This window comes from Triturus cristatus, chromosome 5_1 (assembly GCF_964204655.1).
Source record: "Triturus cristatus chromosome 5_1, aTriCri1.1, whole genome shotgun sequence".
NCBI classification, from domain to species: domain Eukaryota; kingdom Metazoa; phylum Chordata; class Amphibia; order Caudata; family Salamandridae; genus Triturus; species Triturus cristatus.
In genome coordinates, this window is record NC_140587.1 from 105,980,002 (window position 1) to 105,993,832 (window position 13,831).

General features: G+C 45.4%; 1 protein-coding gene across 1 annotated transcript in view; it reads left to right on the top strand.

Moving 5' to 3' along the window:
- LOC146830329 (fucolectin-like) overlaps nt 1-13,831 on the top strand; it is a 134,574-nt gene that overhangs the window by 76,979 nt on the left and 43,764 nt on the right. The window contains exon 3 of the mRNA XM_085603712.1: nt 484-766. Coding sequence (XP_085459838.1) covers nt 484-766 — 283 coding nt within the window. The remainder of the gene's footprint in view (nt 1-483; nt 767-13,831) is intronic.

The following is a 13,831-nucleotide window of genomic DNA, read 5'->3' on the forward strand; positions in this document are numbered from 1 at the left end:
GCAGCACTGATTTCTCAGTCAACAGTAGCAGCCATCAATGTGGGGTCATAACTGCCCTTTGGCCCCTCTATACAGTGCTTCTTACAACACCCTGAGGACACTGTGAGAAGTTTCTTTCCACCCCTTCCTGTTCCCCTAGCTTAAAATATGTTTTCGCTGTACAAGATATGAGCCCAATACAGGCCCCAGTGCTGGTGTCAATTTAAGATAAGGTTGAACATTAGTTGAATTTGTTATCTGAAGAAGAGTTGACCTGCATGTTCATGCAAATTCATGGGCTTTTGAATATGCATGTTTTCTCAGGTCAACTGCAATCTCTTTATCTTCCTTCGCATGTGACCCTAGTGTCATGATTGCATAGGTGTATAGTATTCCTCATACTTTTCATGGAATATTTCCTGAAGTTTTCCTAGAGCCTCTAGATGTGGTTTGTATGGAGGGATGTGTCTGATTCTCAGACCTTGATTCTCATCACTCTTTCAGGAAAAAACCTAGCAGAGGAAGGAAGAGCAAGCCAGAGCTCAACGCATGCCATCTATGCATGGGCTTATGCTTCGCGTGCCATCGATGGAGTCTATGACGGGGACTTTCATAAATCCTCCTGCAGCCGCACCCAGTTACAGATGTCTCCCTGGTGGATGGTGGATCTGAAGCAGGCCCGAAGGATAGGATCCGTTGTAATCTTCAACCGGAAGGACTGCTGCCAAACCCGCCTTATTGGGGCGGAGGTCCGTGTTGGAAACGCCCCTGGACACCGCAATCCTGTGTAAGTCATCACAACAGTTTTTAGTATTTTTATTCTTGTCCACAATGTTGCAATAGAGATTTGCATTTGATTTACACCTTTGTTTAAATGAATCTAGCATGACATGTCCAAGTGGCAATTTCACCTGTTTTTCATGTGCTATTAACTCCGGTCACAGGTGTGCATGGACAGCTACCACCAGTTAACACCTGTTGGCGACTGCCCATCTAAGCACAGCACTAAACTAATCTCCTAACCACTGCACATTGTTAAAATTATATTGTGCACCCTCAAAAACTTTCATTTACAGTTAAAAGAGCCATGTTGATAGAGCACCTGTGCAACTGCAAAGTAACTTTCACCTGGCTCGCACCCAGAAATATGTGAAAGATCTGCAGAACAAGGTCCTAGGAAATCTCTATCATGTGAAATCAAACTTCACTTCTCTATACCAGCTCCTGGAGCTGTCAAAAATCCTATTTAAAATATCTTTAACCTGCATCAGACTTTCAGGAGCAAAGGACATACTTGCAGAAGTGGACAGGCTATCACAAACCACTCTGCACCCTGTGGTCGGCCATCTCACACCTGATCTATCTGACTTCACTGCCAACCAATGCATGGCAGAATCTGACCTACCTTGGAAGGAACTATCCCCAGGCAGAAGGCAGAAAAGAACATAATCCCTTGGACGTCAAGAAGCAGCTTGAAATTCCACCACACAGATGTGATATTCAGCATGAAACTTTCAGATAAAGGTTAAAAACTGGGGAGAGCACAGGCAAGGGACACGCTACCAACTCTAGAGTCAGACTAAGCCTGCACGCATCTTATTAACAAGAGATGGGCAGGCCTTCACACCCAGTCTCAGCTCCAAGCATGGGAGTGCCCTGCAGAGCTGAGCTGCTGTAAGCTGCTCTGACTCATTGCATATTATTGCAGTTTTATTTAAATAGAGCTTCATCCCTCGGGTGAGGTGCCAATGCCTATTGTCCGATGTGTTGCAGGGTCCTAGTTAGGGAGTGCAGTGGGTGAAGGGTGAGGGCTTCCCATGTAGCCTGTGTTTGGAATGTTTCCATGTCGTGAGTGAGGCCAGAGCTGTACTCTCCCTGTGCTTTGTCACTGTGGCAATGCACAAGTGAAAGGGAGGAAGGGATAACATTAGATTATAGTGTAAGGATGTCCTGAAAGAGTGTGCATGCAGTGTACCGTATGTGGGAAGTGGTCTGGTTTGTGTGTATGGCACAGTGGTAATGTAGCTGCGCCTATGCATGTGTATAGGAGAACATTGTGCAAAAGACACCTCCATGCACACGCGCAAATATTTGCCATTTGGATTGGTCTGTATTAAGAAGTTTAAGTCAAATAGTGTCAGGGCGTCCGAGGTGCATAGAGATGAAGAACCACAGCATGTGCTCTCCAGCCGCACTGGGGGCTGTACAAGACCAACCGCTGGGAGTGTGCATTACTGAACTTGAATGTTAAAATCTCCAATAAAGAGTTCTTTGTACAAAACCAATGTGCAGCTGGCTCTGGTAGGTGCTCCAAGGAGTTCATCTAGTAGAGGCATAAGGCCACAGACTGGGCATTATACACACTGGTGTGACACAATATTGATGATAACAATAGTATGGTACAATTTTATTGGTGTCTAAATAATAGCGCTATGTCATACACCGAAAATACTGTCTAACAAAACACCTTTAAAACCTATATTGTGCAGAACCCTTTGGAGAATGTATTCAATACAATACAATATAAAAAGTAAAATGTATCTTAAACAATAATATTGCCTACCAATTTATTGATAAAAAATTTGAAAAAAAACAGCCACATCAACACAATGCATTAGATACATATATAAATAATTATAAATATATATATATAAATTCACTGAAAAAAACTATAGGTTTCAAGGGCGTTATAGTTAGCTGGACTTTTCACTCGTACAAAACCATTGAAATTCCCCCGTTATAGTTAGTTCAGCTAACTATGACTCGCGCGCCCGCAATGCAACTAGTCCAACTAGCCCACTAGGTACCTCCAGTAAGCGCCACAGAGCTGCGTTGCAGAGAGGTGTAAAAAGTGGCACGGCCTGGACCACCTCTCTGCAACGCAGCTCAGTGGCGCTTACTGGAAGCACCTGGTGGGCTAGATGGCCCCCAGGGGCCCTCAGGATTGAAAGGGAATTATTTCCCCAACTTAAAACGCGCCAGAGGGCGTGTTTGCACACGTCACCTCAGGCCCCGTCCCCTCCCTTCACCACTGTGTAAACGCGACCTGTGGCCGTTCTAAGTTGAGAGATTAAGTCCCCTTGAATCCTAAGGGTCCCTAGGGTCAAACTAGACCCACTAGGTACCTCCAGTAAGTGCCACAGAGCTGCGTTGCATAGAGGTGTAAAAAGGGGCGTGGTCTCAGAACACCTGTCTGCAACGCAGCTCCCTGGCGCATACTGGAGATACCTGTTGGGCTAGTTGTCCCTCAGGGACCCTCAGTATTGAAGGGGAATTAATTCCCCAACTTACAACTGGCCAGGGGGCGCGTTTGCAGAGTGCTGCAAGGACGGGGCGTGGCCTCCGGCGCGATACCGGTCTTTTATTTATTTTATTTTTTTAAGAAGGAGGGCTGTGTGGCCCCCCTTCTTTTTCAAATTTACTGGCCCTGGGGACCCCAACCCCCAGGGCCTGCACCCTAATTTTTTTTGTTGAAAAAAATACATTTGGCCCTCCCAAGGCCTTAATCGGCCCCGGGGACCCCAACCCCCTGGTCATGGTCTTTTTTAAAAAATGTAATTCTTTAGGAGGGGGCTGCGTTGCCCCCCTCCTCAGGCCACTTATGGCCCCGGGGACCCCATCCCCCGGGGCCGGCCTTTGTTTTTTATTATTTAAAAAAAATATATATTTATAGAAAAACCTAGGACATGCTGGACAAAATGTATGTACCTATCACCATGACGATTTGCGTGATATTCATTAAAAGGCGACTATGCATAGAATGAATCCACATGAAATGTATTTACACCGCTAGTGAAGCTCTGACGTGTCTGACGCCCTACCATGCCTAATCCCGGCGCCCCCGCCAGTGGGTACTCTCTAAGTAGACACCCTTGTTGTTTATTTATACAAACATAGGTAGCTATTGACGGGCACATTTAATATACACGCACACCAAGCCATTCAAAGGGGATTCGCCAAAAATTCGACCAAACTATGCAAGAAACCCCCCTCACGGTTCATAAAACACAAATCCACCGCTGGATGTGTAATACATTTTATTTTACTCTCTGGAAAGGAGACGCACCTCACTTGAGAGTCACAGCGTGCTCCTGGCTGAGCCCAATGCTGTGTTACACCCACCAGTGCCCGCCGAGTGCCTCACACCTCCGTGTTGTATTCCACCAGCTAGTGCGTATGCTATGACACTCTCTAGCCCATGTGCACTGTAACACCACCCCGTGAATATGTCATGCCACATTGCCTTCGCACGGGTTATATTGCCCCATCTAACGTGCCTTCCTCGATGCCTATGTTATAACGCACAGCGCTATGCCATACATATTACAATCTGGGATCCATATCTTTGTCACAGTGCATATGCAACGTTACACTCTCCAGCACATATTTTATATGACAACTTTAGAGACTAGTTAGGTTACACAACACTGCCCTGTGCATATTACACTCCAAGGCGCATATCGCATAGCACACGCTAGTGCCTGTGCTATCTCGCGCTCTCCAATGAATCTGTCATTGTGCACAATGTATTGCATATTATATTTCACGCCCTGGTTCATCTTATATCACACTTTCTGGTGCATAGTTTATACCATATACTATATCTAGTTTTCATTTTCAATCGTGCTCTCAGGACTATGTTCTATATAACACTGCGTCCACCTACCCTTTTCACGGGCATTACATTTTGCGATGGGGGGTGGAGGGTCAGGGGGTGTTTCTGCCAAGTGAGCCCGGAGTCACAGTCACAAACGTCCTGAATAAAAGTGAGATTATGCTGCATACTTGTTCATATTTTAAGTAGTTTGCACAGACACACATTTTAAAAACAATAAAGTTCCTAATACCCACCTTCTCTGAACAGTTAGCTTGCTGCCCCATCCACCTCCTCCCTATCCTCTGTTGTCTGAATTCATGGACTAGCCTCCTCCCTCCTGCCATGCATGGTCTGATGTGCTGCCACTGCCCTCCATTTAACATGATGTACCAGTCCACTCCTCCTGCCCTCAATTGCCCAATTCTATGGCCCATCATTGACCTCCTGCTTAGCCTCTGTGCTTAGCTTGCTGCCCCTATTCTCCTCCCCCTGTCCTCCAATGTCTTTGTGCATGCCCCTGCTCCATCCTTTTTGCCCACCATGTTCCATGGACCTGCCACTCCTATCTACTCTGAGAGTTCTGTTGAGCTGCCACTCCCCTCCCACCTGCCTAGCATTGTCATATGACTGTAACCTGTCCCTGCCACCTCCGCCCTGCCTGTCCACATGCCATGCCCCTATCCCCTTCCTCCTGTCCACCATGTTCCATTTTACTGCCACACCCTTCTGCCCTCCCTGGTCTGTTTTGCTGCAACTGCTCCTCCTGCCTGCCCCGCGCGGTCTGTTGTAAGGCCCCTTCCCCTGAACTCTCTTGTCTGTGCCCAGGTCCTGACCCTCCCTTCTATCCTCCATGGTCCTTTGTGCATGCCCCTGCACCCTTCTTCTTGCCCATCATAGCCATCGTGCTGCCACTAACCCTCCTGCTTGCCATGCATGGTCTGGTCTTCTGTGCTGCCATGGCCCCTCCCACCTTCCCTGTGTGGTCAGCTAGCTGCCCCTGACCCCCTCCCACCTTCCCTCCATGGTCTGTGTGTATGTCATCATACTCTCATTGTTGCTCTCCATGGTGTGTCTTGTTTCTAGTGCCCATCCTGCCTGACCTCCATGGTCATCTTGCTACTCCTGCCCTGCCCCCTTGCCCCCAGCCCTCTGTTTCCATGTGCAGACCCCTATTCCCTCCCTCCTGGCTTGTCTGTTCCATTGTAATGCCCCTGATCCGTCCCTCCTGCCCTTTATGGGGTGTTATGCTGCAGCTTTCTCTCCTGTCTGTCCATTATGTTCAGCTAGCTACCATTGCCTCTTTCCCCTCTGTTCTCTGTTGTCCATGTGCATGGTCCTGTCCCTTCCCTATTGCTTTCTATGGATTGTTGCGCTGCACTCCCATCCCGCATGCGCTGTGTGGTGTATTGTGCTGCTGAAAACCCTGATGCCTGCCCTGTAGGGTCAGTTTGGTGCACCTCTCCATGTCCCTCCTGTCCTCTGTTGTCCCTACCCCAATTCCTCCTGCCTACCATGATCCAATGTACCATACTTGCGAACATTTTGAACTTGGTAAGAGTGAGATTTTGAAAAAAAACTGGGGTATTGATTTTCCCCTTTGAGTTACATTGAAAAAGAGGAGATTGTAGATAGGAGACAGATCAAATAAAGCCCATTTGAGCTTAAAAACATTGGACGTTTCCTGGCTGAAATGGGTCTGTTGGCATGTATGGTTGTACTACCACTGCCTCTTCCTTCTGCCCACAATGGTCTATTATATTGCCACAGCCTCTCTTGCCAGTCCTGTATTGTTGGTTTGGTGTCCCTGCCCCCCTTTCCACTGCCCTCCATAGTCTCTTGTGCTGCCACTGCCCTTCCTGCCTGCCCAGTGTGGTCAAATTGTTGCATCTGCTTTCTCCTAACTGCCTTCAATTTTCAGAGTCCATGCCCCTGGCCTCTGCCTCTCAACAGTATCCCAATGAACAACTAGATTGCTAACATTCTATATTTATTACAAACGTGTGGAATGCCTGACGTCATCTTGATGTAATCAAAACTGTAATACTTAGAGTATTTCCTTTAGAAATTACATATATGAGAGGGTCTTATTTGCATCAAAATTATGGTTAGTGCTCTAAAAAACTAAAATGAGGACATATTTTCTGAGTTTTCAAATAGCGACAAAGAACTTTTAAATTATTTGTAATCTTTATGTTTTTGTATCCAGTTGACCACTTGGTTATATGTTGCACCCAGGGGAGAGGATGTGGTGTTACTTCCAGAGCTGCAGACTTTGCAACTGGGGAACCAGGGTGGAGTGTCTGCTTCAGCTCAACATTCTGTGATTCTGGTCAAATCACTTAATCTCCCCATGTTTACAACCAAAATGAATTTGATCTTGTGTGATGTAACCAATGCTCATGTAAATCACTCCAATACCTGACAAGTCTGCACTATATAAAACTGCAAATACACAACAAAATAAGTGTTTTGCACAATTCTGTCATTGGGCTACATGTGGGCTACATCTGGGTGATATTTGGGCTACATTTGGGCTCTTTTGTCTCTGGTGGCCATCTTGGGAGATTTATTTGTTATGAAGTTTCCTAATTTCCTCATTTACTGCAGTCTCCTCAGTGGGAATACTTTCAGTTTTTAATTTTGGTTCCATCAAGAAGGCATTCAGATGTGTTACATATTTGCCATAAATTCTGAATGTTAGCACTCTAGTTGCTCATTAGATCACTGTAGTAAAACTACTGCTCACCAGGGAAGTCTGCTGCTGGTATTTAAAGTGCATGTTTCAGTCTGCCTGTCAGAATTTTTTTATGAAATAGAAGAGGATTTGAGAAGTCAAAATGTGCCCTAATTTTTCTTTCTGCAGAACTAATCATACTTTCTATGGCAAAATGAACCCCCTCATTTTGTTCCTTTGTGAATTAAATGTTTTAAGTGTTACCACTTTATTCCAATCAAGATGGCTTCAGGTGTGCCATACTTTTGTCATAAGTAAGACTGTTAGCGCTCTAGTTGTTCGTTAGAACACTCTGGGACATTCTGTTATTGGGCTATACTTGGGTTACATCTGGGTGATATTTGGGCTACATTTGGGCTCCTTTGTCTCTGGTGGCCATCTTGGGAGATTTATTTGTTATGAAGTTTCTTAATTTCCTCATTTACTGCAGTCTCCTCAGTAGGAAATACTTTCAGTTTTTTACTTTGATTCCATCAAGAAGGCATTCAGATGTGTCACACATTTGCCATAAATTCAGAATGTTAGCACTCTAGTTGCTTATTAGATCACTGTAGTAAAGCTACTGCTCACCAGAGAAGTCTGCTGCTGGTATTGAAAGTGCATGTTTCAGTCTGCATGTCAGAATCTTTTAATGAAATAGAAGAGGATTTGAGAAGTCACTCAAAATGTGCCCTAATTTTTCTTTCTGCAGCACTAATCATACTTTCTATGGCAAAATGATGAACCCCCTCATTTTGTTCCTTTTTAAATTAAATGTTTTAAGAGTTACCACTTTATTCCAACCAAGATGGCTTCAGGTGTGCCATACGTTCGTCATAAGTAGGACTGTTAGCGCTCTAGTTGTTCTTTAGAACACTCTGGGAAGCTGCAGTAGAACACAAAGGAATCAACTGACAGTCTCTGCCCTTGTTGGATGTACATGTTTTACTGAGAATGTCAGACTTCGTTCTCACATGACTGAGAAAGATAATGTGAATTTGCAGAAAATATGCTCTCAGTTTAGCTTATAGATCACCTTCCAAACCTCTGTGGGAAAAGCATGAGAAAATAGTTTTCTCTCAAACATGATTCATGATATCACAGCAGAAGGCTTTTTCACATGGTAAAATCACCTTAGAACACACCACAATTCCTAAAATGATTATGGTACCATCAACAAATGATTTATAATGTAACTAAAGTCTTAAAACCTTCTACTAACTGCAATGCTTTTTAATGAGGTGCTATCATGTATATTGGTCCCAAGATGGCTGCCAACACTTCTTGGATGAAGTGCTGACAGCCAATCAGATCTCACGATGAGATGTGTGGTTAGGCTCCGCCCAGATATATATGTGATTTTACTTTTGATTTTCTCAGGAACTACTGAACGGATTTACACCATTTAAGAAAAATGCACGAGTCTGAACTGAGGACTACCTCATTGCCAAATTTGGTGTAATTCCGTTCAGCACTTTGGGCTGTAGCTGCGTCAACGGGTCCTATAGGAAAATGCATGGGGAAAACGCGTTTTGGGACCCTCCTTTTTTCTCGGCCCCCACTTGACGAATGACCGTGAAATCTTCAGGATAGGAGCGGACCGGAGCTGGCCAAACTTTTGGAAAATTTCGCGAAGATTCATCAATCGACGCCAAATTTATTCCAAATAGAATGTTGCAGATTTCCTATGGAAAATAGGTCCTAACTATAACTACCTACTGGCGACTATCTACTAGCGGTCGCCAATAGATAGTTATAATTACAACCTAGTTTCCATAGGAAATCTCAAAATTCTATTTTGAATAACTTTGGCGCCGGTTGACGAATCCTCGCGCAATTTTCCAAACTAAAGGGGCGCTCCGCTCAGCTCCTACCCTGAAAGTCTCGGGGTGATTCGTCAAGCAGGGGCCGAGAAAAAGGGGGGGTCCCAAAACGCGTTTTCCCCATGCATTTTTCCATAGGACCTTTAGTCGCAGCTACAGCCCGAACTGCTGAACAGAATTACGTGAAGTTTGGCAGAGAGTTAGCCATAAGGTCAAGGGAGTGCCTTTTGCAGGTCTGGTGTAAATCTGTTCAGTATTTCTTGAGAAAATAGCATTTAAAAGCATATCAATATCTATACGCGCGCACCGTGCGCGCACTGTGCGCGCACCCTGCCGTGCACGAGCGCAATTCTGATTGGTTGTTAGATGTCGGTAAACATTCGAATCGGTCGAAACCAGGAAGTGTCGGCCGCCATTTTGTCTCTCGCAGTCTGAGGGGGTGAAAAAAAAGGTGGAGAACGTGAAAAAGGGGCAGAGTGGACAGTTCCTGACCCCCTAGCCTTGGTCAGGGGGTCACAGAAGGACCCCCAAGGGAGAAAAAAACTTTTTTTTTTTTTTTAAATCACGAGGTGCGCGCACCGCGTGCGCACGGCACGCACTGCAAAGCGCACGGCGCACGGTGCGCGCACCTCGCAATTTAAAAAAAAAATATATATTTCACGGTGCGCGCACGGTGAAAAACCTGAAAAAAAAAAATTATTAAATACATAACTTAGCATTTAAGGCTTTTTCACATGGTAAAATCACCTTAGAACACACCACAATTCCTAAAATGATTATGGTACCATCAACAAATGATTTATAATGTAACTAAAGTCTTAAAACCTTCTACTAACTGCAATGCTTTTTAATGAGGTGCTATCATGTATATTGGTCCCAAGATGGCTGCCAACACTTCTTGGATGAAGTGCTGACAGCCAATCAGATCTCACGATGAGATGTGTGGTTAGGCTCCGCCCAGATATATATGTGATTTTACTTTTGATTTTCTCAGGAACTACTGAACGGATTTACACCATTTAAGAAAAATGCACGAGTCTGAACTGCGGACTACCTCATTGCCAAATTTGGTGTAATTCCGTTCAGCACTTTGGGCTGTAGCTGCGTCAACAGGTCCAATAGGAAAATGCATGGGGAAAACGCGTTTTGGGACCCTCCTTTTTTCTCGGCCCCCACTTGACGAATGACCGTGAAATCTTCAGGATAGGAGCGGACCGGAGCTGGCCAAAAGTTTGGAAAATTTTGCGAAGATTCATCAATCGACGCCAAATTTATTCCAAATAGAATGTTGCAGATTTCCTATGGAAAATAGGTCCTAACTATAACTACCTACTGGCGACTATCTACTAGCGGTCGCCAATAGATAGTTATAATTACAACCTAGTTTCCATAGGAAATCTCAAAATTCTATTTTGAATAACTTTGGCGCCGGTTGACGAATCCTCGCGAAATTTTCCAAACTAAAGGGGCGCTCCGCTCAGCTCCTACCCTGAAAGTCTCGGGGTGATTCATCAAGCAGGGGCCGAGAAAAAGGGGGGGTCCCAAAACGCGTTTTCCCCATGCATTTTTCCATAGGACCTTTAGTCGCAGCTACAGCCCGAACTGCTGAACAGAAGTACGTGAAGTTTGGCAGAGAGTTAGCCATAAGGTCAAGGAAGTGCCTTTTGCAGGTCTGGTGTAAATCTGATCAGTATTTCCTGAGAAAATAGCATTTAAAAGCATATCAATATCTATACGCGCGCACCGTGCGCGCACTGTGCGCGCACCCTGCCGTGCACGAGCGCAATTCTGATTGGTTGTTAGATGTCGGTAAACATTCGAATCGGTCGAAACCAGGAAGTGTCGGCCGCCATTTTGTCTCTCGCAGTCTGAGGGGGTGAAAAAAAAGGTGGAGAACGTGAAAAAGGGGCAGAGTAGACAGTTCCTGACCCCCTAGCCTTGGTCAGGGGGTCACAGAAGGATCCCCAAGGGAGAAAAAAACTTTTTATTTTTTTAAAATCACGAGGTGCGCGCACTGCGTGCGCACGGCACGCACTGCAAAGCGCACGGCGCACGGTGCGCGCACCTCGCAATTTAAAAAGAATATATATATTTCACGGTGCGCGCACGGTGAAAAACCTGAAAAAAAAAAATTATTAAATACATAACTTAGCATTTAAAAAACCGTACAAATTCACTGAAAAAACCATAGGTTTCACACACGTTATAGTTACGAATTAGCATTTAAAAAAACTTGCAAATTCACTTAAAAAACCATAGGTTTCAAACATGTTATAGTTAGCTGGACATTTCACTCGTAAAAAAACAATGAAATTCCCCCGTTATAGTTAGTGCAGGCAACTATAACTCACGCGACCGCAATCCTCTGCTGATGACGTCAGATATTACATCACTGATGACATATGTGTCTTTATGAAAAATAAATATTTGTAATATATGTATAGCTAAAGATTAATGGAAGAAGACATGGGTAAATAAGTGTCTAAATACAGTGATGTAATATCTGACCTCATCAGCAGAGGATTGCGGTCGCGTGAGTTATAGTTGCCTGCACTAACTATAACGGGGGAATTTCTTTGGTGTTTTACGAGTGAAATGTACAGCTAACTATAACATGTGTGAAACCTATGGTTTTTTAAGTGAATATATATATAGATATAGATATATATAGATATAGATATATATAGATATAGATATATATAGATATATATATCACACACAAGCCTCCGAGTCCAGAAACCCCCGACCCTGCAGGGTGGCCTCTGACAATGGGCACGGAGCAGCCCATTTATTACCATCAGATAAGAAACACAAAGAGGCCCAATTCCGGAGTCAAGCATATAATTGCAGGCACAGCAGCGCGTTTTTCTCCTTTTCCTTATGCGTTTCGGCGTCATGCCTTGATCACAGGTGGAGACATTCAAGACGCAAAGTGCCTTTGTGCATGCTGTTATCTAAAAAGTCACATGACTGGTCTTTAAAAATACATTCCCTATGATGCATTGCGCAGGCAATTAGAATATAATGAATGGAATTCTCAAATAGATTTCTCATTTTCTCAGCGCTTTAAAGTTCTTTCTCTGTGCCTGCGCAAAAAGTCACTGTGGGTTCTTATACTCACAAAGTCATGTGCTTGGTATTTTCGTTCATAGTGCTCAAATACTATGATGACCTTGCAAAAAATTCTCATCCTCTGGAACGATCATGAAGGAAAGTGACCCCTTCTGAACCCCTTCCTCAGCCGTCACAATTTTGCTGCATTAGCGTTGCTCCTTTCATTGTCGTGTGGCAGCGAGTGGGTCATGTTCCCAATTTAAATCACACACAAGCCTCCGAGTCCAGGAACCCCCGACCCTGCTGGGTGGCATCCGACAATGGGCACGCGTTAGGCTGGACATTTTATGGCTGAATGTATCCTGTTTCTCTCATGCGGCAAGCTTCCATTAAAAATGATTAGCAAATCATCCCTGTGTGGGCACTTCCGTTTGTGGGCAACCTCTTTTGTGGATTTTGTAATGGTTAACCTAAGCCGTGGAAGGACCCCGCTGAGTCAGACCTGAGGGAACGCTAGCTGGCGAAACCAAAGAACGGGACAGGAGCTTTGAATGGAAGCCTAAACAAGCGTAGCTGAGTTCAACGAGGTTACACAGCTACCCACTGGGGTTTTCAATGACTTTAATTTTTGTTGGAATGCACGATAACTCACTGTAGTAAGACTATGGCACTACCGATACCAGGGTGCTGTGCGAGCGGCCACGCCCACAGGTCGGGAGTGTCTTGATGGAGTTCAAAAGGTGCCACATAAATCATCATTGCAAGCCAGCAGCTCAAGCCTTTGAAAAAGTGCAACAGCACGAAACGCATTAGGCTGGACATTTTATGGTTGAATGTATCCTGTTTCTCACATGCAGAAAGCTTCCATTAAAAACGATTAGCAAATCATCCCTGAGTGGGCACTTCCGTTTGTGGGCAAATTCCCCCGTTATAGTTAGTTTAGCTAACTATAACTCGTGCCCCCGCAATGCACTGCTAATGATGTCACATATGACATCACTCATGACATGGTCAGTAACATCACTGATGACATCACTGATGACATCTCAAATGACATCACTGATGACATCACTGATGCAAGTTCCCTGCTCTCTCTTCCAAAAACCAAACCAGAGCGGGAGCCGTGAGGGACCCCATCCCCCGGGGCCGGCCTTTGCGTGTTTTTTTTTTATTATGGGGGAGGTGGCCACTCCTGGCCCCTGGACCCCATCCCCTAGGGCCTGGCCTCTCATTGGGGACCGTGGGAGGGTCTCTAATTCCCCTACGGTCCCGCCGGCTCCCCGCCTCCTGCGGGAGCCGGCATTGCTTTTCCACATGGGGAGCTGTGGAAAAGCAATCTGGTTTGGTTTTTGGAAGAGAGAGCAGGTTTCCTGCTCTCTCTTCCAAAAACCAAACCAGAGATTACAATGACAGGGCGGGTGCCGTGAGGCTCCCGCCCTGTCATTGCAAACATCAGTGTCCCAGGGGTGGGCACCACAGGACACTGCAGGAGCCGGCCCTGGGGGGGTTGCGGTCCCCAGGGCCATCACTGGCTCCAGGAGGGTTGGCCTCGTGGCCCCCATCCCAACATCTGAACAGCCCCGGGGAGGTGGTGGTCCCCAGGGCTCGGGGGTCCATTACGGACCCCCAAATTTAAATATTAGTTCCCCGGGGAGGTGTCGGTCC